The 25,041-nt window shown below is 39.1% G+C and overlaps 1 protein-coding gene across 4 annotated transcripts in view; it reads left to right on the top strand.

The window, feature by feature from the left end:
- The window catches only part of LOC121321913 (heat shock 70 kDa protein 12A-like), a 90,024-nt gene that overhangs the window by 7,558 nt on the left and 57,425 nt on the right, over positions 1-25,041 (top strand). For all 4 annotated transcript variants that reach the window (XM_041261302.1, XM_041261299.1, XM_041261300.1 and 1 more), the window contains exons 2-3: positions 21,473-21,555; positions 23,283-23,410. In XM_041261302.1, coding sequence (XP_041117236.1) covers positions 21,473-21,555; positions 23,283-23,410 — 211 coding nt within the window. The remainder of the gene's footprint in view (positions 1-21,472; positions 21,556-23,282; positions 23,411-25,041) is intronic.

The following is a 25,041-nucleotide window of genomic DNA, read 5'->3' as shown; positions in this document are numbered from 1 at the left end:
TCTTCAACTCTTCTGCCAGTTGCAGTGAAGTAAAAAATTGCCAGTGGTAACATTCCTCCCTTTTCCTAAGTACGGTTCCATCAGCTAAAGTACCACATTGTCTTCCAGTCTCTGACCAGCTGCAGGGGGAGTTTTCATCTTTGCCCAGGTAGGGGCATATCAATTGCTTCTTGAGTGGTCAAGCGTCCTCTTTGAGCCATTTTGAGTTTCATACTAGTCCTCTGTCAGTGTACCTGTGAGAGTAAAATAGTAATATTATAAGACAGCAGACTATGTATGCTCACGTAGACAGCCAGGCGCCAGCTCTCCAAGGAATTGATAGGATTACAATAGATCTTTGGATAACACATGTTCAGACTTCAAGAGCTTACGTAAGCTCAGTGGGGGTAGAGAAAGGCTTGTATATAAAAAAATTGAATATTGTAGGATATATAAAAACATATATTGTAAAAGGCAGTCAAAATGACTGCTTTGGCGGTTCTAGGTGGACGGGACTATAACTGCCTTTCAAACATCGTCAGGGTATTTAATACATGTATTTAGGAAAAACAACAAACGGACAACCGCATAACTTTAAGACATGCAGAGTAATTTCAATTTGAAAACCTCATACCTTCAAAATGACTGACCTGGCGGTTCAAGTGTTAAAGTTGTTGGGTTTAAAAACCTGCCATCATATGACAACTGAAACAGAAAATGGTAGAAAGACTAATCTCAACAAGAAGAAGAATACATGGAACTATTTCATACCCATACCAAGTGCTCTTTAATGGGTCTTTTTTTTTTAGCTCTTTTCTTACAGAACCTGCTTTTCTTTATTATAATGAGACTTTTGGCAAGTTAACTGTATTAGCACCGCCAAAATGCACTCCACCGTGCAATGCGGTCTGCTGCTCATTAGCCATGCATTTTAAGGCGTGCCAAGCCTTAATTATATGCATGTGCAAACTGTAGGTGGGGCTCATTTGTAAATGAAGTCTGTGATATTAAAACGAGATTTATGAAGTGGCAGAGTAGTAGCCCAGGCCCTAGTCCACAAATAAGTCTGATTTCAGATTGGTCTTATTTGGGCACAGAAAAAGTCAGAAAGCAGCTGATAGCAAAGAGCATTATGGCAGCAGTCATACGGGCCCGGAGGATTCACTGTGATTTTAAAAGAAATTCACGAATGACAATAACAGAAACAATGAATTTAACGGAATGTCATGAAACTGACATTTTATTTAAAAAAAAAAAAAAAATTCTATTTACATTATATTCTATTTAGGGATGTAAATATCGTTTTAAAAAAATACCATTTAAACTATTCAAATTATAACATTAAAACGTTTAATCGTGAAGGAGTTAATCTGGTGGGTGATACCAAAATTTTGCCCCACGATGCTGATACCAATTTTAGTATTGTGATACTCAATACTAATGATTCTACCAGACGAGTCACATGAAACGTTAACGTTAAACGTTAGGTTATACTCAAAGATGAAAATACAATGGGTAAATCTGCAGCAACAACCAACTGTACAACTGTAGCAACTTTTTACATAATATCCCAGACGTCCAAAAACACAAAGTCTGATTTAGATTTCTGATTTTGATTTTAGGTTTTAGAGTGCAGTTCACTTGAATCAAATTTTAGAACTCCTGTATTTAAATTCTACTGCTGATTTTTGTTCAGAAAAATAAATGTTTACATGCTCTGTTGTCACTTTTGTGCACAGACAATTAACAGTAAGGCCAATGTTGGAGAAAACACATTCTGAAGGCACAGATTATGCTGGAATGCAAAGGTAACACTGCCAGTTTTTCAAGCTTTGGAAAATGCTGTGCATTGACCTTCCACCACTCCAATGGGCTGCATTCCAATGAAGGACAAGGCTCCCTGAAGTAATTATGCAGTTCGCTTTCTACTGTATTATCCTCATTCTCTCCATTCTCTGTATAATTTTCACCTAAAAGCATCACTATAGCACTCTTCTCAGTTTCACACATTTATTTCAGTGCTGGTTCTATCAGACATGGCAGTTGTAGTGCATTTTAAAGTGGAGAGTAGTGGTAAGATATAGTCTGTTAATTGGCAGTGCTCATCTTGAAGCGTTCGGGCATCAGATTGTTTTATAACAGAGTTATATGAAAGCACAGCTGTTATTGCCCACCTTTGCTCACTGAGTCTTTCGAACATGTCATGTATCGAATTCCAGCGAGTTTTACACAGGCTGTGTCGCGCCACCTGAAGTTAAGTATGTTTTCTTTGGAGTGCTTTTGCAGCCACGGTTGCTGCGGTGGAAGTGTGCAACCAGTCTACTTACAGCTGCAGCAACACGATCCACACCACTTGAAGAAAAAACATAATTTATGGCTAACTGCAAAGTATGGGCAAAACAACTGGCAGATTCCCATGTAACATACCTCGATGTGTTGGCGAGACAACTTGCATTATCATGTACGCACGCCATGACACGCCCTGCCAGACCCCATCTTTCCACTGTTGTGTTTCATTTTTCAGGAAGGTTGGCTGCTGTATGTGGTTCTGGCATACTTTCGATTTGTAGAACTGCAGATCGAAGCTCCCAATTTTCAATATAATGACAAGTGACCGTCAAGTAGCTTTCTGTAGTTAATGCTGTCCAACAGTTTGTGGTGAAAGCTACATTAACGGCAGTTTCCAATTGTTCTTCATAACACTTTTCTAGTAGCGAGGTTACAGTCTGTCTTACAGGAACACTGTATTCAGGTGCTACAAAACTCATCAATGCAAGGAAACCTGTACCCTCAATGAAACTTACAGACAGCTTATCTGTAGTGATCATGTTACACAGCAACTCAGTTAGTTTTTCGGCACATTGTGTGTTGCATTTCCTTCCACTGCCAGAAACAAATGTTGTCAGTGTAGTTTTTGTCTTCTTCACGTGAAAAAGAGGGATGTTTCAGCTTCAAATGGTTCAGCATTGCTCCAGTGCTGTGTGTATACCTCAGCTCTGTATTAAACCGTTTACATTTAACTGTGACTGGTGTTATTTTTGTGAAATGATTCCAGGCATTACTGCTCTGGAAAAGTATTTACCAAATATCGCGATAACGAGTGGGGTCGTAGGTTTTATTTATTTATTTATTTATTTATTTATTTATTTTTAAAATGACTCACTACATGTACAATGTTACACACACCCAGGGGGGGGGGGGGCAAAGATATTATAGAATATCATTGGCATGGGCTCCAGCAGAGGCTGGGCCTGGGTGCAGTCATATACCTCATACCCCCCCTGACGCTGGCCCTGAGTTCAGGCTCCTAACCTTCTTCAACAACCCAGGAACGGTGGGAGAGTACTGAGAAGAAGGGAGAGTATTTAGGGACTGCACTACCCTGAGGATGAAGTAATAGTTTCATACCGGCTATTTCATTATGTACAATTATTTGTATTCATGATATAATACACTGTTCATTATATCCTTTACATTATGTATGTTTGGTTTTATCCGTCGTATAATAATAATATAATATTAAGTCAAGACACTTAGTCAACACAGGTCATTACCTCTCCAAATGACCTACCTATTGTTTTCTATTGAGGTAGCCCATTTGGTGGGGAGGTGCCCCTTTTCAGATTAGTCTGTTAATCTGTGCTACCGGAGCCCATTTTTTTAGGATTTCAGAACACCGGCGCAGCAGAATTTTCGCATTTAAATATGCCAGCATAAGCCGTGCCTCATCAATTTTGGCCAGTTACATTTAGGATGGGGTAAAATTTGCGCCACGGCAATGCGCTGTTTTACTCTCCGTCAATTTAGCGCTGCGTCAGTCGATCTTGATACAGGTTGCCCCAAGTGTTCTATATAGACCACCCAGGAGCTGTCATATTTTTTAACAATGCTAATATCTTGTTCTTGTATATTTTAGTCCTTTCTTTCAGCATGGTTGATTCCCGTAGCTTTCTACGTGTCAGACTTGCAAACGGACCACATCATTCCAGTAACAACCGATTTGAGCTGACCAGTTGTCTAAAGTTACAGGACAATAAAGGCAATGTACTGAATGAGGGTTAATTACACAGCATGTTTCATGAGACACTTCTTTCCTTTCCTAATCCCATCTGTTTCTTTTATTTTTCCCTGGACTGAGTGTAGTTTATGCACAGGAATGACAATAAAGACATGAACATATCTTCTTTAATGTGATGGCCAAACAAAGCATAGTCTTTTTCTGCCATTCCTGACAAGCTTTTATAAAAATGAACCATTAAGCAATCATGGAACTGAGTGTACAAGGAATTGTACAGCTTTCTAGGTTGTTTCAGCCAATCAGTGCACAGATAGCCATTTATTTATTGTAAAAATCCAACACAAACCACGTAAACATACCCTCAACCATGCAGTTATATTGTTAGTTATGGCCATGTAATTATACCACAGCCCTCATAAAACTTGCATCATAATTGAATTACGATGCATTCATGTGCAGTAGTTCAGTTCAGACACAGCTTCAGTTCCATACCCACCCACTCTGACTGTGCTCCAGCTGCCATTGAGCCCTCAAAATCTGCCCTTTCTAAAACCGCACTGTAAACTTTAATATCCAGAGTGTTACTATATACGTTACAAATGTACTTGGACAGTGTTTGGGAAGTTAATCTGTTACAGCTGCAGGTTACTTGAACAGAATTGTAACTAGTTACCATAATTTCTTACTTTCAAAAAACTTTTTATTTTTTTTATTTTTTTATTTAGTTAGACTGCAATATAAAATATTTGTGATAATCCGCTGTCAAACCCTCTCAATACTTCCTGATGGCATTTTCCAGCAAGATTATATAAAAAACTAATTGATGTGACGTGTCAGGTTTGATTTGCACAGCTGAAGCACTTTCTGATTTCCATGTTACACATTAGCTGCAGCTCTTAGTTTGAAATGTAATTAAAAGTAACCCAATTATAAAAACCTTCATTACATCTCAGAATATAGCCTGCAGGAGGTCCTGCAATGCAGTCAGGTGCTAGGGAACTCTCCTTCGATTGCATTCTAAAGAGAGTCAGTTGCATTCTGGAAGAAACAACTGAGCAGATAGGTGCAGTTTAACACTTAATTCCCAGCAAAATGTTTGGATAGGGTTTTAAAAACATTGTGATTGGATTTTAAGAATAAATCATATTATATTTTTTGAGCATGTTTATGACAACAATTGGAAGTGGTCATTCTTGCAATTGCTCAAATACTGTGGCTTTTATTTGTTAGTTTTGCTGTAAGGTGCTGTAATTTGAGTTCAGGAGCAGCTCTTCAGTTGAAGTTGCCTGCAGAGCAGTGCCTGAACTCCTAGTTAGAACACCTTCACACAAAACATAGAAAAACAGTATTTCATGTAAAAGTAACCATTAAGAATGATTGCAGTCATCAGAAAAAGGGAAGCATCTATATATTTCATATCTGCTTTATTCCAATTCTTTCTCTTCCAATATGTAGCTTTGTGCCCAGCGGTAAGGTTAGAAGACAATAAACGAATCATTTTGGGCCCAATATTTGAAAGGTTTGCGCACCGTGCAGTGGGGTATGCGCGTCGCAAATGGCCGTTGTGCAGAAATTGTGCCAAGTTGCCATATTTGAAACGTCCTTTTGCGCATCACAATCCATTATGCGCTGTGCAGAAATAAAATGTATGCATCGCGCAATTTGGCGGGAGTGGCTGACAATATGCGTGATCCTGGTATATTCGATGGTATGCGCCAAGCACAAAACCAGGTTTGTGACGTGCAGAATAAGGATTGTAAAAGGACTGCGTTAACTCTGCACACACTACCATTCCAGCACTGACTACAAACAGGCAACAATGGGAAACGTGGGTAGCATGCAGTGTGTCCGTCTACATGTGGATGTGAATGATGCAAGGCACACCCAGCAACAGCAACCCCAGAAGATATGCTGAAAGGGTGCACTGACCTCGGCGCACATATGAGGAGCTCAGCAATGAGCAAGTCGTGTCCAGGTGTCGTCTCGACTCATCTATGGCACATGCTGCATGATGACCTGGGTAGAACAAACCTGCACAGCCATGCCTTGTCTGAGCAATTAATAGTGTCTGTCTGTATGTGTATCCTGGCTACCGGGACCTTCCAGAAGGTAGTAGGTGATAAGGTGTGGATCACCCAGTTGGCTGCGTCCACCACCTCGACAGGTTCATAACCGCGTTGCTGCGACGTCCTGACAAACATATTAAATTCCCCAGTACCTGAGCAAACAGTGAGGAGATAATGAGGGGTTTTTATGAGGTCGCGCACCTGCCGCGTGTGGAAGGTGCAATTGACTGCACCCATATTGCTATCTGGGTACCTGTTTCAGTTGTCCTATTCTATCAGGATTCCAGTTGTATTTGGAATAGTGGGAAATTTGAATAGCTATTCCATGCCATGTAAACAGGGAATTCCAAATGAATCCGTCCGTATTCTGGATACCGAATACCCACTTAGTATTTGGATAATATTGGAATACTAGCCCTTCTAGACACCTTATTGAGAAACCCCTTTTTTTTTTTTTTTTTTTGTAGACAAACGAGTCATCGTTTTATAATCTATAATATATAAGACGATGGCTTGTGTGCCCAACCAAGCCTCTGCAAAAATTGTATATATACAGTACTGTGCAAAAGTTTTAGGCAGGTGTGAAAAAATGCTGTAAAGTAAGAATGCTTTCAAAAATAGACATGTTAATAGTTTATATTTATTGGTTAACAAAATGCAAAGTGAGTGAACAGAAGAAAAATCGACATGAAATCAATATTTGGTGTGACCACCCTTTGCCTTCAAAACAGCATCAATTCTTCTAGGTACACCTGCACACAGTTTTTGAAGGAACTCGGCAGGTAGGTTGCCCCAAACATCTTGGAGAACTAACCACAGTTATTCTGTGGATTTAGGCAGCGTCAGTTGCTTCTCTCTCTTCATGTAATCCCAGACAGACTCGATGATGTTGAGATCAGGGCTCTGTGGGGGCCATACCATCACTTCCAAGACTCCTTGTTCTTCTTTAAGCTGAAGATAGTTCTTAATGACTTTAGCTGTATGTTTGGGGTCGTTGTCATGCTGCAGAATAAATTTGGGGCCAATCGGATGCCTCCCTGATGGTATTGCATGATGGATAAGTATCTGCCTGTACTTCTCAATATTGAGGAGACCATTAATTCTGACCAAATCCCCAACTCCATTTGCAGAAATGCAGCCCCAAACTTGCAAGGAACCTCCACCATGCTTCACTGTTGCCAGCAGACACTCATTCGTGTACCACTCTCCAGCCCTTCGTCGAACAAACTGCCTTCTGTTACAGCCAGATATTTCAAATTTTGACTCATCAGTCCAGAGCACCTGCTGCCATTTTGCGGCACCCCAGTTCCTGTGTTTTCATGCATAATTGAGTCGCTTGGCCTTGTTTCCATGTCGGAGGTATGGCTTTTTGGCCGCAAGTCTTCCATGAAGGCCACTTCTGACCAGACTTCTCCGGACAGTAGATGGGTGTACCAGGGTCCCACTGTTTTCTGCCAATTCTGAGCTGATGGCACTGCTGAACATCTTCCGATTGCGAAGGGAAGTAAGCATGATGTATTTTTCATCTGCTGCAGTAAATTTCCTTGGCTGACCACTGTGTCTATGGTCCTCAACGTTGCCCGTTTCTATGTGCTTCTTCAAAAGAGCTTGGACAGCACATCTGGAAACCCCTGTCTGCCTTGAAATTTCTGCCTGGGAGAGACCTTGCTGATGGAGTTTAACTACCTTGTGTCTTATTGCTGTGCTCAGTTTTGCCATGGTGTATGACTTTTTGACAGTAAACTGTCTTCAGCAACCTCACCTTGTTAGCTGAGTTTGGCTGTTCCTCACCCAGTTTTATTCCTCCTACACAGCTGTTTCTGTTTCAGCTAATGATTGTGTTTCAACCTACATATTGAATTGATGATCATTAGCACCTGTTTGGTATAACTGTTTAATCATACACCTGACTATATGCCTGCAAAATCCCTGATCTTCTGTTGACTCGCTTTGTATTTCGTTAATTGATAAATATAATCTATTAACATGTCTATTTTTGAAAGCATTCTTACTTTACAGCATTTTTTCACACCTGCCTAAAACTTTTACACAGTACTGTGTGTGTGTGTGTGTGTGTGTGTGTATATGTGTATATATGTATGTGTATATATATATATATATATATATATATATATATATATATATATATATATATATATATATATATATATAATATATATATATATATCCTTATATTCTAATGACATAATACCACTACTGTATTCATTGTGACTAAAACCTCTTTTATGAGAGACCTAGCCAAGCAGGTAGCAGCAAGTCAATCGGCCAACAAGAATAATACACAATAAAATACAATTAAGACACAGGCAAATCACATTTATAACAATAATCTAAATACACAGAAGTAGTCAACTATTTAAAACAGTTACAACTCTCAGTCATGAAATCATGCAGTTTACTCTTAAATTGCAATAAAGATATCTGGATCTGCTGCTTTAGTTTGGACTGGAACTCATTCCAGGACCATGGGGCATAATAAGCAAAGGATCCTTTACCAGCCTCAGTATGCACATCTGGGATTTTAAAATGCAAAAAAGAATGAGCTCTGAGGCTATGGTTATCATGGGAATCTATAAGGTATTCATTTAAATAAGTATATTCATACAATTTACATTAAATTGCCTTATATACCAGAATATACCAGTGCTTCAACCTAGGTAAAGCCATAGAAGTCCAGCCTACCAAATCGTATAATATACAATGATGAGTATTAAATCTTGTATTTGTATTGTACCTCAATGCTGCATGATATAGCGAGTCCGGTTTACCTAAAATTGATGGTGATGCAAACCTATATACTGCATCACTATAGTTAATTTGCGGCAAAAACATAAAAGCAATAATTCTATTTTTTTTATCTATTGTTTCCATAACATATATAAAATGTACATATCATATTGACATTTATAGTGTATTCCCATGCCCAACAGACGAGTGTGGAAACATGCACACAGTTATGTGTTTTATCACTGTATTGATATGATGGACAGCGGTAGAGTTTTTACATATACAGTTATATGTCTTCTTCACTGCTCCACAGGCATATTGGCATCCAACGTGTACCATCAAAGTATGGAAATGTAGATTGAGATGAAGAGGGGAGGGAGGTCCTGCCTGTTATCTTTGCTGTTTGTTGCCACACATCTGTAAATTAACTGTATAAATACATCATACACCCATCTTGTTGCCCATTGCTTTATTTGGCTATTCCATAGGTTGCAGTGCATTACGTGTGAGGGGTGGTCAGCTGCAGTTAACGTTTTCCTAAAATCAGACCGATGATACGATCAACCAACCAAAGACCTGTATTTTCTCTGCAGCAGTCCAATCATAAGTTAGCTGAGGCAGGACAAACAGTTCTGTTAACTGTAATTTTGTCCATTTTGCTGAATGTCAGTGTTGCTAATTGTACTCTGTTCATTTATTGAGAAATCATAGTAGGCTACAATTAACATTTTAGGAGCGTATTTAGAATTAATTATGATTCTTACAAAAAAATGGCATAATGAAAGATGATCACCATGGCAATATTTAGATCCTTATTTTTATCAATTGAAGAGAATCTGTTATCTTCATTTGAAATAAAGTTGAGGACTTGTTTACCAGTAATCACAGTAAAACCTTTTTAAAGTACATTACTATTATAACCTTGTTGTTTCCAGCTCTGTCTCTTCCCTTCCTGACGCTGTCTACTACACCGCTAGATACTAATTGCTTTAAGAGAGTTTGATTTCTCCAATATTGAGTTAGCATTGTTAGCATTTACCTGTTTTAAATGTGTCTGGAGAATCCTAAGTGCCAGCACTGAAGACTTCCCCATTCCATTCAAATAATATAACAATATGACCTTACAATTCTGCAGCAGGTTTTGAAAGGAGATGAGAGACCACTTATCTCCTAGGAGGACGTCAAATATGTTAAAATCAGCTTTTCATCAGTATTTTATTTAGATTTAATGACTTGTAATATGCTTATGTTCAGTGGCTCCTTCTAATCATGTTGAGAGTGTATTTCACTCTCTTGCACTCCTGGCACAGCAAAGACTGCATGAGAAATATAATCTCAACATGATTAGCAGTAGCGACCGAACATACGTTATATTTCAGGGAACACATTCTGATTCTGAAGCCAGGCCTAGAATTAGTCAAACCTGTGTTAGGAAATCCTATCCTATACAGGCTTCAGCTATTGCAACACATGTTTTGTGCACAGTTCTCTGGGAAGCTGGACAGTTGAAGACAGTCAAAATGGCCATTCAGCATCTCCTGTGCTCAGACTTGAATTCTTTATTATGGGAACCTTGTACTTCTACTGTGACCTGCATTAACTTTCAAATCCCAAAACTCCACATACTGTAAGCATTTTTTAAAGATCCATGTTGTTCTTTTTTCTATCATCAATAAACATGTGCAGTTTCTTAGTTCTACAGATATGGCCCAGATTTTGCATCATAAAGTCGAATGAAGCCTGCTGAATAATGTTAACATATTGAATTACACACTACTTTGTAGTTTTTCATATACTTAGCAAAAAAACTGACACATTGAAAAATGTGACATTTTGAAATCTAACAGGAAATACTATACTACTATTATGACTTCTGGTAGACTTTTCCAGAAAAAACGGCTATCAGTAAAACATCAAAAAGAAACTACAATTTTATTATATATATTTAACACTATATAGTTTTTTTAAAAAAAAAAATAAAAAATAAAAAAAAAAGTCTTAATCCTAATTTTCTAGGTGATGCAAAACTTTTGGCTATAGCTGTATTTGGTAGAGGGCTGTCTTGCGTGCAGTACACCATAGACCATACCAAGCGATCAGTGAGACTCGGATGATAAAGCAGATCCTCTGAAACTCTATGTCATGACAACAGAACAGACCAAGCATGCAAGGGTTGACTTTGGCCTTCATTAGGCACAGAGAGACCTAGATTAGGAAGGACTCTTATAAGAGATTTAACTTTCAGTGGAATGAGCTTTAAAGTGTTAGGAATTGTACAGTTCCTGTTGCTGCTTCCTGTGTACTCCCTATTGTGTATTCCCGTGAGTCATAAGTCAACTAAAAATACAAGTAGTTCTTCACAGAATACAGGCTGCCTGCTCAACTGTATCATATGTAAATCCTTATACAGTAAAACATTGATTGTTTGAGATTTTTCACACACCTATTTTATGTGAACAGCTCCCTGATAACTTGTCATGTTGCATGCAATGCCCTCAATCCCTGGTTCTTGTCTGTTTGTGATATATTTTAAGGAAAGGGGCTTATTATTGTTTGAGATTTATTGACTGGGAATGCTGTATTGATAATTTTACAGTTTATATATATATATATATATATATATATATATATATATATATATATATATATATATATATATATATATATGTATGATATGTATGTCCTTTTGACAGCATAACCTTAAGGGCAGAGTCAATCGATTTCTCAAACTAAAAATAGCTGTAAAAACCCATGTAAACCTGAGCAAGAATCATGCTTGTGGCTCACAAGATTTTAGCAGTCATGATCCCGTCTCACATAAACTCCAGCAGAAAGGCCGAAGAAAACATAGCCAACACACACACACACACACACACACACACACACACACACACACACACACACACACACACACTGTACATTTCTGGATTACTTAAACACTAGAACCGTTGCAGCTATACTCATACCTGCATGCATTTTAAACATCATCAATATAAATATGAAAGCAAACTATCGGATACAACTCAAAAGTTTTATTCAAGCACATAATATCAAACATCTGCACATCCGAAACGCCGTATTTAAATGAACAAAAGTTTTTTTTTTCTAACTTGCCACCTATAAAGCACTACTTCAAAAAATGAAAAAATTGTAATAAAATAAACATTTCAAAAGAAACTAGTGTGTAAACAGGTTTATGTATATACAAAATTGTGAAAACAAAAATATTTTAAATCTAAAACGACAGTAGCATGATTTCTCTTGCATGCGTGTCACTCACAGCATAGAATCCAGTTTGAGCCGCTGCACCCTTTACATTTAGTAGTCGACAATTAGTTTTTTGTTATTTTCTCCCCAATTTAGTAGTGTCCCTAGTTCCTTGCCTCCACCCTTTGCTCTGGACTGATGAGTCAAAATCTGAAATATTTGGCTGTAGCAGAAGGTAGTTTGTTTGCCGAAGGGCTGGAGAGCGGTACACGAATGAGTGTCTGCAGGCAACAGTGAAGCATGGTAAAGGTTCCTTGCAAGTTTGGGGCTGCATTTCTGCAAATGGAGTTGGGGATTTGATCAGAATTAATGGTCTCCTCAATGCTGAGAAGTACAAGCAGATACATATCCATCATGGAATACCATCAGGGAGGCATCTGATTGGCCCCAAATTTATTCTGCAGCATGACAACGACCCCAAACATACAGCGAAAGTCATTAAGAACTATCTTCAGCGTAAAGAAGAACAAGGGGTCCTGGAAGTGATGGTATGGCCCCCACAGAGCCCTGATCTCAACATCAACAAGTCTGTCTGGGATTACATGAAGAGTGAGAAGCAGCTGAGGCTGCCTAAATCCACAGAAGAACTGTGGTTAGTTCTCCTAGATGTTTGGGCCAACCTACCTGCCGAGTTTCTTCAAAAACTGTGTGCAAGTGTACCTAGAAGAATTGACGCTGTTTTGAAGGCAAAGGGTGGTCACACCAAATATTGATTTCATGTCGATTTTTCTTCTGTTCACTCACTTTGCATTTTGTTAATTGATAAATATAAACTATTAACATGTCTATTTTTGAAAGCATTCTTACTTTACAGTATTTTTTCACACCTGCCTACAACTTTTGCACAGTACTCTGTGTGTGTGTGTGTATATATATATTATATATATATAGATATATATATTATATATAGATATATATAGGATATAATATATATAATATACGGTTTATGCCAATGTATTCCTTTTAATGTAGTAGTTGAAAAAAGAACATATTGCTGCGGGGGGTGAAGAACAGTTGGTATAAGATGGAGAATGTCAAGGGTGCCACTGCACCTTGTGGGACAGATTGCTTTTTTAAAATCCTGCTTCCATGGTTAAAAAAAAAACTGCAATTGGGTATACAGGCACAGTGTCTTATATCTCATCCCTACGTTTATATAAATGGCCAATTAAGCAAAGTGCTTATCAGAGCCGACACGGAGCCCACAATAGCATCCTCCCTTTGACAGCTTGATTGTTGCACATTTCGGGTTTTTTTGCTATGAATAACGCTGCATGAAGTATGCCAGCCCTTCAATTTGGAGACTAATGCACAGGTACAGAAAAGCCAAACTGTGAAAATGACACACCGATATCAAATGGACCGCCGTACCTCCTGCCACTTGTGTGAATGATTAAAGCCCTCACTGATGGAGTGCTTTCCTCCGCTGCATGGCAGAATGCTTTATGTGAAACAGCAGTTTTCACAGAGCTGTGATTAGTAGGCACCAAACTGATAAGAGAAATCAAAATCCCCCAAACATGTACACTGTAAACGACTGAATTCACAAGCCTCTTGTGCCTTGGTTTGAATACAGCATAGGCTGCAAGTGGTCTCAGATTAGTGGTGCTTAGTCCTCATCGCAATACCTCCACAAGATTTGGCACAAGTGTCTGCTTGAATAGACCCAGGGTGCAGTGGCAGAGGATGTTCAGGGCAGGACTGAGCTGAGGGGAAGCTCTTGTACCTACACAGGGAAACAAGTGGAGAAATAAGTTCCTTCATTAACATTTCTTTAAACCTATATTTAACAGCTGATATCAGAATTACTCTCCTTAGATCAAGCACCACATCTTCTTAGCAATGCAGCATTCTTTGGAACAAATCAATTCACCCGATCATTCTGTTGTTGGATTTGAATAAACGAGATCCGGAAAGAAAAATACACACTCATGACCACTGTATATGAAAAAGTTATTTGATGCTAGCTATCTGAACACTTGTTGTATCAGTATGTTTATCCAATTTGTATGAAACTTTCATTACCGCAGATTTATTGATAAATTTGAACCTACATGGCCCCATCTGTTTGTACAAATACTGTGCTTATTTTGTTGTACATATGGCAAGACTAACTTTTTTTGTTGATACTGACGACATGCAACTGATCGCTGTCCTAATTCCTGTGTTTGATAAACAGTTGATGTACTCGCAGGTAAAAGATTTCACACAGTTCATACAGTGAAAGCACTGACTTCTTCACAAGGCTCTTTATTGACTGTAAAACAAATTACGTTTTTATGGTTGTTACTTCCATTTACAGAACAGTTTAAACCCTTTACGGACTGGGATCATGTTTAACACAATGATACTGAATGCAAAAACTGTAAAAACAAAAGTAGTTTTTAATCTAAAACGAAAGTAACATGATTTCTCTTTCGTGTGTGCCACTCGCAGCACAAAATCCATCTTGAGGTGTTGCAGCCTGCAGTTTTCTAGTCGAAACGTCTCTGCTGAAGCACTGTGGCTAGCTTCAAGATGAAATCTCTCCTGCTGATATTTTCCCTGGTGCATTCCTTGTACAAAACAAAGGAATTGATGGCTGCCAGGTCCAGTAGCGAAAACAACAAGCTTCTGTGTGTGTGTTTGTGTGTGTGTGTGTGTCATATATATATAGAATATTGTAGGTTATATTCTAAATAAAAGCATGTATTGTAAAAAGCCGTTCTAGTGTTAATGAAATTTAACTTTTAGATGTTCTACAAACACACACACATAAGTAGTAAAACTTGTACTTAGTAGAAATTGTATTTTATATCCATGGCAACACATTAATTAATTTCTCTTGTTAAATGTTGTTATCTTCATGGCAACGCATGAAGCTCTCCTCATGATATTCAGAGTCGTTCTTTTCCTATTTAGTAAGCAGACACAGACATTTAAAGATCCCCTCCCTTAAGCGACTATGAATTGAGTAATCTGCATTGGCACGGGCGATTTGTTTCCTAATCCAGAACTGCATAGCACCGCATTTTCTGAAAAGTACGGCAAACCCGTCGTGATGAAAACTGTCATATAAACACCGCCAATGTCTTGTAATTTGCCCAAACATTAATATTTTTTAACAAAACTTTCAGAAAGTATTGTAAGGTCCCTCGGGTCATAGAATAACGTGTTTTTATACATGCATGCACAGAATACATAATAAAAAATACTTTACATTTAAAATTTTTTATAAATAAAATAAAAATAAAACAAGTGTTATGTTGAAAGTAAATTTTGTATGGTTTCTGAAGAACTTTATAATGTTCACCAGAGTTTTCTGAAAAAAGGACACCATTTTGAAGATGCTGTTGTAAAAAATGGATTTTCAGTGAATTGTTATAGGAAGAGTCAAACAGAGGCAAAAAATACCTGGTCCAGGGGAGAGCATTCCACTGAAAAAATGCTTGCTCCTGAAAGGGTTAACAACATAGATTGCATTAAACATTAATGGAACTGATAATAACAGAGACAGAGATGAGAGTCAGTAATTAGTCTAATTTTGATTACTCTTGGGGGGTAAATCTCTACTGAAGGAGGTATTGTGTAGGCACCAGTATGTGTATAGTACTTGCATAGGTTACACATACATTTATCTAGAGCAGTGTTTCCCAATCTTTTTGATTGGGGATCCAAATGAACACAGGAATAATGAACCCACGACCCAAAATTATTCACTGTTCGGAATTTTAATTGAAATACTTCTTAACCAATCAAAAAACAACGTTTCATTTATTTGTAAGTATACTACACTATATAAGCATTCAGGGTTTGATAGTTTTCTAAAATGTTTGCTTTTATCAAATTAATTATTAATAAAAAAATGGTATTAAACTAACATATTGTGAACTGGGGGGGGGGGGGGGGGGGGCGCTTCTACAAACATTCCTTCACACGACAGCCAGCTCAGGTTTTTGAGTTAAGGATCCTCTTCGCATGGACAATGGGACTGCAGCTGATCGCAGACAAGCATTAGCAGGAGAGCCCACATGGGTATTGATGGACTATGTGGGTGCATTGAGATATTGGGTGGTGGGACGGGAATGCAGGCCTGTGATTGGTGGAGCGTGCACGACGAACGAAATTTAAGCATGCCAGAGGGAGGGGCTGAGTTGTGTTTTGAATTACCGAGTCAGACATGCAGAGACTATTAGCTTTGTGTGTGTGTTACCTGCCTATTTATTAAACCCTTGTATTTATCATGTGTTCATTATTGTTTATTGCATGTATTTCATTGAACTGCTCGCTCTTGTAAAATAAACTGTGCATTTGAGACCAGAATACTTGCCTGGATTGCTTCCTTTACCTCCACATTACAATATCAGTTTAAAATGGTGTTGCAACATAATGAATACCAGTTTTAATTTTCAGTTCAACATCAAGCATTGCAAACATACCGACAACAACAGTCAGTTGTGCAGTTTTGTATACAGTCAAGGGTACAGTCATCATCTTATCTGAGACAGTGACTGGTTTTTTAAGAATGTCTTGCTGTTAACTAATTGATCAGCTTTCTTCTGGAAAAACTTTTGTCATTTCCCAACACAATCTGGATGCCGTGTCTCAAGGTGCCGACGGCTTAAGGCTTTCGTGAGCCAGTACTTCACAACAAATGACACATGAGGGCGCAGATCATCCTTGTCACCAATGTAAGAAAAACTGAAGTTAGTATAAGATGGTAAGAGCAAGGTTTTTTTGTTTTGTTTCTTTAAGCTGGAAGTAGGATTAGACATGTTGTTTTTGTTTTTTCAAAATCACAAGTATCTGAACATAAAACGCAAGTGACTGTACATTTACCGTTTTGTGTATATATAATATATATTCATTTTTTTAGGGCTTTGCGTGGAGATGCGTGGCGATGGCTTATAGCAAACCACATAGCAACATAGCCTAATTAATCCCGTTTACATTTGCTTACTTTTAAACCTTGTGGGTCCATTTATTCAGGCACGTCAGGTCCAATTTATTTTCACACAATCTGTTTATTTTACACGCACGGTTTAAAGTAAAGTTTTGTTTTTTTTAATAGTAAAACGGGTTTAAAAGGCACTGCCTATCAACAGGACACTCAGTACTGCATTTCCAGCCCCGCCCTACCCCTTATTCGCTGTATTTTACCTCTTCATAGTCGTGCTGCATACTGACAAATCATCTCCTGATCACTCGTTTTATCACCAAACTCCTCAATAATGTGATCCAAGTCATTATTTTATTACTATAACATCTCAAAAAGCTCTGCAAATGTCTGTGATATTCTTTGAGCGCTGGATGCGGAAGCAGCTATCATCTTTGTTCATGTCCGTTTTAGGTCTGTGGTGCAGGGCCTCTGCGTATTGTTCAGATCCGCCCCCTTTTTTTCTACTTATGTCAGCTCCTATCGGTCTCACTCGGCCATTCAAAGGTTTCTCTGCTTTTTCCAGAGAAAAAACGACTAGAGACCGGTGTTTGACATCTTTTTGATGACGTCGGACAGGGTGATTCTGAAGTTATACCTATCGATCGTATTTTCTTTAAGTCACGATACAAGATTTGCAATACAATTACCTTCATGTACAGCTTCTTTGGGAAATGTGTTGACACGATCCCCAGCCAAAATTTACATTGCTTGTTTTGCTTTGTCGTCCATTTCTGGTATTTTACGTCTAATACTGAAAAGTAGATTTTATTAACCTAAATCAAAACAATGCAGCACTGACTTTGTCCCACCCCCTACTGTACTACTACAGTACAGGTCATAGACAAGCCAGTACAGACGCACTGATAGGCTCATTAAAACATTGTTGTCATCTGAGCAGTAAACAATAAAGTTAACCGCTTTGATTTATTAATTTTTTTATGTTTCTCTACGTTTTTGTTTTTGCCTACGTGCAATGCAAACAGGAAGGCGAATGAATAAAAAGACCCTATCTACAGAAGATACATATTTTGCATCACTTACGTTGTGCAGTAGTTCATTTAAACAAGGTTACTATCCTCCCCGCACCAACTGAAAGTGTCCCTATTTTTCACTCTTGCTATCTGGTCACCCTACGGATATGCAGCGTTGTACTGCGTAGTGAAAGAGAATCTTAACAGTGTGCACATCTGTCACAAAGACGGCTGCAGTGGGTGACGTCAGACCAGAAACAGGAACCAACACAGAAGAGACATAGAGAGGTGGAGTTTTGGTGAAGCTGAATGCTTGCTTGCGTTCAGCATTTAATAATTAAGCAGAGCAGAAAATAAAAGGTTGCAAGACAAACAAAACACAATACACGGCACTTTAGCCAGAATAAATATACAAACAAAATGTACAAACACTAAACAGACAAACAAAAGAGTAGACGAACAAACAAACACGGTGAGTTAAATTAATTTACGTTTTTACTTTTCTCCTCTTCACGCCCGTTCTCCATTCACCGAACACACAACCCCGAGTGAGTGAAAACATGCTGCTTTTATGCAGCTGTACTGAGACTCGATTGCTAATCAATCATTCAATTGGAGTCTCTGTACAACTGCACGTGAATTAATAAAAGTGCAATAAATATAGTGCCTAAATACAAATGTTCATTTTAAACACTTGTGCGAATAACCCATATTATATCGTGTACCAATGACTATACACCAACATTAACACACAACATACAACACCGAAATACACACGGGTGGGGCAACATTGCCACAACATCATATCATATTTTTTTTTAGATTGTTTGGCGACCCATCAGAAACCTTACAGCTACCACTTTGGGAAATGCTGATCTAGAGAATCACATTTCTGATAAAAAGGACTTTCTTTGCTTTTCAGCTCACCACTGCATAGTGATTTTGCAGTTCCACACGTTTTTCCCTGCTTTAAAAGTAGATGGCAGGTCAAATTAACCTTCCTTAGTTTCAGTAGACCGTTCAGATGCATGCATTAGACTGTTTGCACCCACCTTCAACCAACCTACAACCACCAGAGTTCACATTACATTAGAAATGGATAACAACAATAATGAAGCAGTTGAATCGTTTCAGCCTTTACTGTCTAACAAGCATGTCAGTAACATGCATCTCCTGCCACAGCTTTAAATCCACAATTAGAGCTGTCAGTGTGACGAACCGGTTGAGATGCGTGACGTATAACAACAGAATTATATAACAGTAGAGATTAGGAAACAGCAATACATAGTTTAATTACAATTGGGCAAGTGGTGGTATTTAAGAGCTATGTGTCATTGGGCGTTAGTATCATGGTGATGTATACTAAATTGAATGATTTAGAGTATGTGGAATAACTTATTCTCTTCTCAAGATACATGGAAATCTGTAAGTGTGATGTCTGTAAGTGTGATGTACAGACAGAGAGACACCTCACATATTCCCTGACTTCAAATAATTTGCGTTAAATAATGTTTAATTGCAATGTTGATAAGCGGTTTTCCAGATGTATGCATAGTATGACTCGCGTCTGTATGTATGTATGTATGTATGTATGTATGTATGTATGTATGTATGTATGACTACCTCCACTATATCCTTGTCCCCAGAGATATCCTCCCATGTGGGGAATAATTAGCAGCATTGAAGTCTCTGACCGCTGGATATAAGTAATTAAGCTCAGTTGTGACTAGTGGTACAAAACTGCAGTGTTTACAAGAAATACATACCTTTATATTTGCTTTGTCCTGTATAGCTTGTATCTGAGCAATATGTTTTCAACATAATCCTTTCTCAACTACTCGGGAGGGTTTGAAAAAAAAAAAAAAAAAAAAAAAAAAAAAAATCTCTTGTCGGCTTTACTGTGTATCCACTCTTGCAAAAGTACATAGCCTCTGCCCACTGCTGTACATTAGATTACACAGTGTGTTAGCTGGGTCCTCAGTTATATTTAAGTAGACTGTTATTACCAGTGGTTAACTATACCAGTATTTCACCATGCTTGCTTGTCCTTTTATTCTTTACTCCGCAATGTTAATCCTTAGTTTTAGCACAATTACTACATTCACCTTTTATAAGAGGAAGCATTCGTTAGTTCTTGAAGGTATCCCATGTGACTGACTTGTTCATAAGGGTTGGCTTCTTTAATGTCTTTCTGTTTTTAACTTGTGTTTTCTAGTTGGTCAGTAAATGAAGAGTAAAAATAAATGTTAATTCGGCAGCCAGTTTATGGAGTCAGGGTAATATAGAAGTTAAATATGCAAGTCAGATCCCTGGCTGCTGAAGTTCTAATACAGTACAATTTGGTGGGGCCAAAAAGCAAACAACAAAGTAAAAATGAAAAGGAAGCATTTGCAGCTGATAGCGTCTTCATTCAATTAAAGAAACAAATCCAGAAAAGAAAGTCTTTTGGCACTGGGAGTGATGTTTACATTTTACTCTTCGGCTCTATGAAAGGAATTGTGCCCTTTGACCCTTTCACTTCCTTTTAAACTTGGTCGAATTCTTAATGTTGCCATACCAATATTTGCATTATTTTAATTTTTATTTTGACACAACCTAATTTTCTTCTGGGCAATTATCCTTTATTTAAAAACGAATTATAATATTCTTAACAAATCTTTGCAATGATTATGACTATTTTCAGCTGCAAAGCAAAAGTTTATGTGGAGTTATGTTTTGTGGTAATTTTTTCCATTGTTCATACCTTCTTTTTTTGCCTTTTAAAATTTCACTGCTTATCCACTGTAAAATTGTACTTTTACAAGTCTTTGTTCTTGTGTTTTATGAACACACAGCATCAAATTTTAATCATTAACACAATCTACAATAAAAACATTGAAGCAGTTATAACATATGGCTTTGGATGGGAATTCAGAAATTCCCATCCTTGGGACTTTATGAATGTGTGTGTTACAGCGCTGTTAAACCCTGATCGCTTACCAATATGTATTTATATTGCAAGAAAAAAATATTTCTTGTGTGGGTTTGTGGTAGGGTGGCTGGGTGTCTGTGCTGGTCAGGAGGCAGAAAGGAGACTCAGGGCTGAAGAGCTGCAAGTTTATTTTTCTTAAATCAAATTATAGCCAAAAACACAGCTCACTGAGCTAAAATAAAAAGGTTAAACAAAAACAAGTCATGAAAACAAAATGAAACCGAAAATCCCTCATCCAAGTCTTACACTATCACATTGGGTTTCTAAACAAAAATTCAGGAACGTTTGAGTCTCTCTCTCTCTCTCTCTCTCTCTCTCTCTCTCTCTCTCTCTCTCTCTCTCTCTCTCTCTCTCTCTCTCTCTCTCTCTCTCTCTCTCTCTCTCTCTCTCTCTCTCTCTCTCTCTCTCTCTCTCTGTGTGATCAGTGGAAATAGTGACCCAAACCCATATTAGGCTCTGATTTTGTATTTACAGCCGTGACAGTGGGGTAAATGTTACTAACTAAATTGTTTTTGTATTTTCTTTTATTTACAGATTCGGTTTTTTCTGCATACTCGTCTCCTGCTAAAAGTCTGGGGGATCCTGGAATCACACCCCTGTCTCCCTCGCATTCTTTGGTAAGAATACTGTAGATCAGTATTAAAGAGCAATATAATTAAAATCCTGTCTAGTGATCTGACACATTTTCCTTTAGTTTTTCTGGCTGTACACTTCTGTGCTGTAGATGAGGCTGGTGCTTAATATAAGGACACTTGGCTGATCTAACCTGCATTAGATATTTCTATTGAAGGTAACTAGAACTGAAGGGCAGTTCCTGAACTCAGTCAAACCACCTTACTCTAGATATTATTTGAAGCATTCAGCATGACTTGTAAGCATGGTAAAATGGAAACTGTGTTGTGTTTCTGAAAGGGCCCTTTGCCTATGCCTCCTTGTTGTTTCTTTGTTTGGTCCACCTCCCCTGCTTCCACCTTGCTGCGTGTCTTGTCCAGGGTGCCCCTTGCTGCCCACTTACTATGAGCTGTCATAAGTCATCACCTCGCAATTCTGCCAACTCATAAAGGGGGGTGGGGGTAACGTTGCCCCGAGTGCCACTTGCCTTGCCGCTGGCTATAACTACTACTAATAATCATCTCATCACCACATTGGGAAGGTAGCACAGAGTGACACTGGTTCTGCCGCTGGCATGACTGTCATTAATCAATAACCATTACATCACAATCATTCAGTACATGGGGCAATGCAATGTGGCCCAGAGTGCCACCTGTCCTGCTCACTGGCAATAGCATCATCAAGCACAGTTCTAGAGCTCAGTGGACAAGGCCACGGGCCAAAAAGTATGTTACGTTCTCTTGGTCCTTCTGGAAAAACACAATAAAGATTTGGTCAGATCAATCTTTGTCCTTTCTGAAAGTTATAATAAAACATTCAGCTGTATGTCTGGCACATTATAACATGCTGAGAATGTCATGATAATCTACACTCTACATTTTCATGACGCTGATAGCTGTGATTCTTTGACAGATCTACAGCTGTGACGGGTGTATATGACTGATAAAAGTTAGAAACATGTAACATAGGAGTTCTTCCTCCTAAGTAAAACATGGTTTTATCTATTTAAACAAAAAAACTACAGCAGTATCTAAGTCTGTGTTTGTATTTTGTTTTAATGAGCTGGTGATCTGTAGACAAAAGAAAGCCATTGATAATTTCCCTTTGATATTAAATTTGCTTTGAACTTGAAGCCAAGCTGTTCTTACCCAGTTGTAATAAAATACTACTTGCAATTCAAAGAAGCAGAATGTTATCCAGAGATTCTTCTTTTTTATTTTTTATTTCTGTGTTTTCACAGAGAACAAGAAAACAAATCCACTCTGAGTTTTCCTGCTACCGCACTAAAAGTTAGCTTCCTTTGATCCAGGTTCTAGGACCCTACATGAGCCTTGCATTGAGTTTCTCTGCTACACTTGGATAAACTGTTGTTATTGCTTTGGTCTATCAGACCTATTAGTGACGTCCAAAAATGAAGTTTTCATTACAGTTGCGTGTACCTTTTAATAGGATTACAGTACCATAGGGAGTATTTGCAGAAATTAACTTCTGTATTGCTTAAATACATACTCTAATAGTTGAATGATTTATTACAGTATTTTAAGCCCCTGAAAAATAAATGTTGAAAAGGAGCAAGCCTAGTCTTGAGTCCAATTCATGGCAAGAAGCTATTGTCTAAATCTTGTGATTTCATTTTGCTGATTTCAAATACAATTAGACTTTCAGTCTTAGGTGTGTCGAATACAAATGTGTTTAGCAAACTAAGAAGGACTTGTCCTCTTTTGTCTTGCAGAAAGACTCAGACCAAAATGTCCCTGCCCAGCAGTCTTACGTTGTGGTCGTGGCTATTGATTTTGGCACCACATCCAGTGGTTATGCCTACAGCTTCACTAAAGAGCCGGAGTGTATTCACATTATGAGGTGAGTGCTGCAATGCAGTAAGATCGTCCTGGCATGTAGGAGGGAGCGATCTGTCAGCGCTGTCTGTGGGAGGCTGTCACAAAGACGTCTGCAGTGGGTAATGTCAGACCAGAAACAGGAACCGACTCAGAACACAGGTTTTGGAATGGTGAAGGTGCTGTTGCGCAGTTTAATAATAAAACAGACAGAAAATAAAAGGTTTGTAACAAAAACAGGACACGGCACGTGAGGCCAAAATAAATAGACAAACAAAATGAGTAGACACTAATAAAACAGGGTGGATGAATGCTACACAAAACAAGTATGGTGCTGGTGCTTCTAGCACTTGTAGCAATTGATATTTATAGTTATGCTTCTCCTCTCTCTCTCTCTCTCCTGTTCTCCACTTCCAAACACACAACCCAGAGTGAGTGAAAACATGCTGCTTTTATGCAGTTGTTCTGAGACTCGATTGCTAATCAGTCATTCAATTGGAGTCGCAGTACAACTGCACGTGAATTAATGAAGTGTAATTCCCCGTGATCACATATTACATTTTACTTGCAAGTGAAGTGCTGTCCAATCCTTGTGCCTAAATACAGATACACATTTTAAACACTTGTTTACACAGACCCGTTTATATTTTGTCTTTTTACCTTGGAAAGGTTGAGGGGGCAGGTGGTCCCCTGACCTCCCCTTTCTTCGTATTCGGCAGCACCCTTTTGTGGGGCTCCAGCCACAAGAACTCCTGCAGCGAAATTGCTGCGGGGGAAGGTGATCTCCTGACCTCTTCCCCCTTCTTCATAGCCAGTAGCTCCCTCTGGTGGGGCTCCGGCCACACTGACCCCTGTGGCCAAGCAGAGCTGACGGCGACCCCTGGCTAAGCAGTTCCAATGACCCCAGGCGAAGCAGAGCCGGCAGCCCCAGGCGATGCGGAGCGGCTGGCAACCCTGTGCGATGCGGCGCAGCTGGTATCCTTGGGCAAAGCGAGGCAGGCATCCTTGGGCGAAGCGAGGCAGGTATCCTTGGGTGAAGCGAGGTAGGCATCCTTCAGCGAAGCGAGGCAGGGAGTCAGGACAAGCTGGGGTGTGGGTTTTGGTCTGCTTCTCTGCAATTCTTCCCCGTGCTTCCCTCAGCAGCCTATGCAAGGGCTGCTGAGGACTGCCAGCATCTAGTCCTGGTCCTTCTGGTGAAGGGAGAGTCAGCTCCCGCTCCTCTCCCCCTGATGGTGATGGAGGCAGAGGCAGCTCCAGCTCCTCTCCTAGTGAAGGTGGGGGAAGTGATACCAGCAGGTATTCAACCTCTGCTGGTGGAAAGGGACCCAGCAGGCATTCACCCTCTGCTGGTGGAAAGGGACCCAGCAGGCATTCACCCTCTGCTGGTGGACGGGGACCCAGCAAGCATTCACCCTCTGCTGGTGGAGGTGGCGGATGCAGAGGCAGCTCCTGCTGCTCTGCTCCTGGCGGTGGACGTGGCGGAGGCAGGAGGCACTGGTAATCCCACGATGACACCACGTGTCACAAAGACGGCTGCAGTGGGTGACGTCAGACCAGAAACAGGAACCGACTCAGAATACAGGTTTTGGAATGGTGAAGGCGCTGATGCGTAGTTTAATAATTAAACAGACAGAAAATAAAAGGTTTGTAACAAAA

This window comes from Polyodon spathula, chromosome 10, assembly GCF_017654505.1.
Source record: "Polyodon spathula isolate WHYD16114869_AA chromosome 10, ASM1765450v1, whole genome shotgun sequence".
NCBI classification, from domain to species: Eukaryota; Metazoa; Chordata; class Actinopteri; order Acipenseriformes; family Polyodontidae; genus Polyodon; species Polyodon spathula.
Note: the sequence above shows the minus strand (reverse complement) of the source record. Positions and strands in the feature narration are given on the sequence as shown.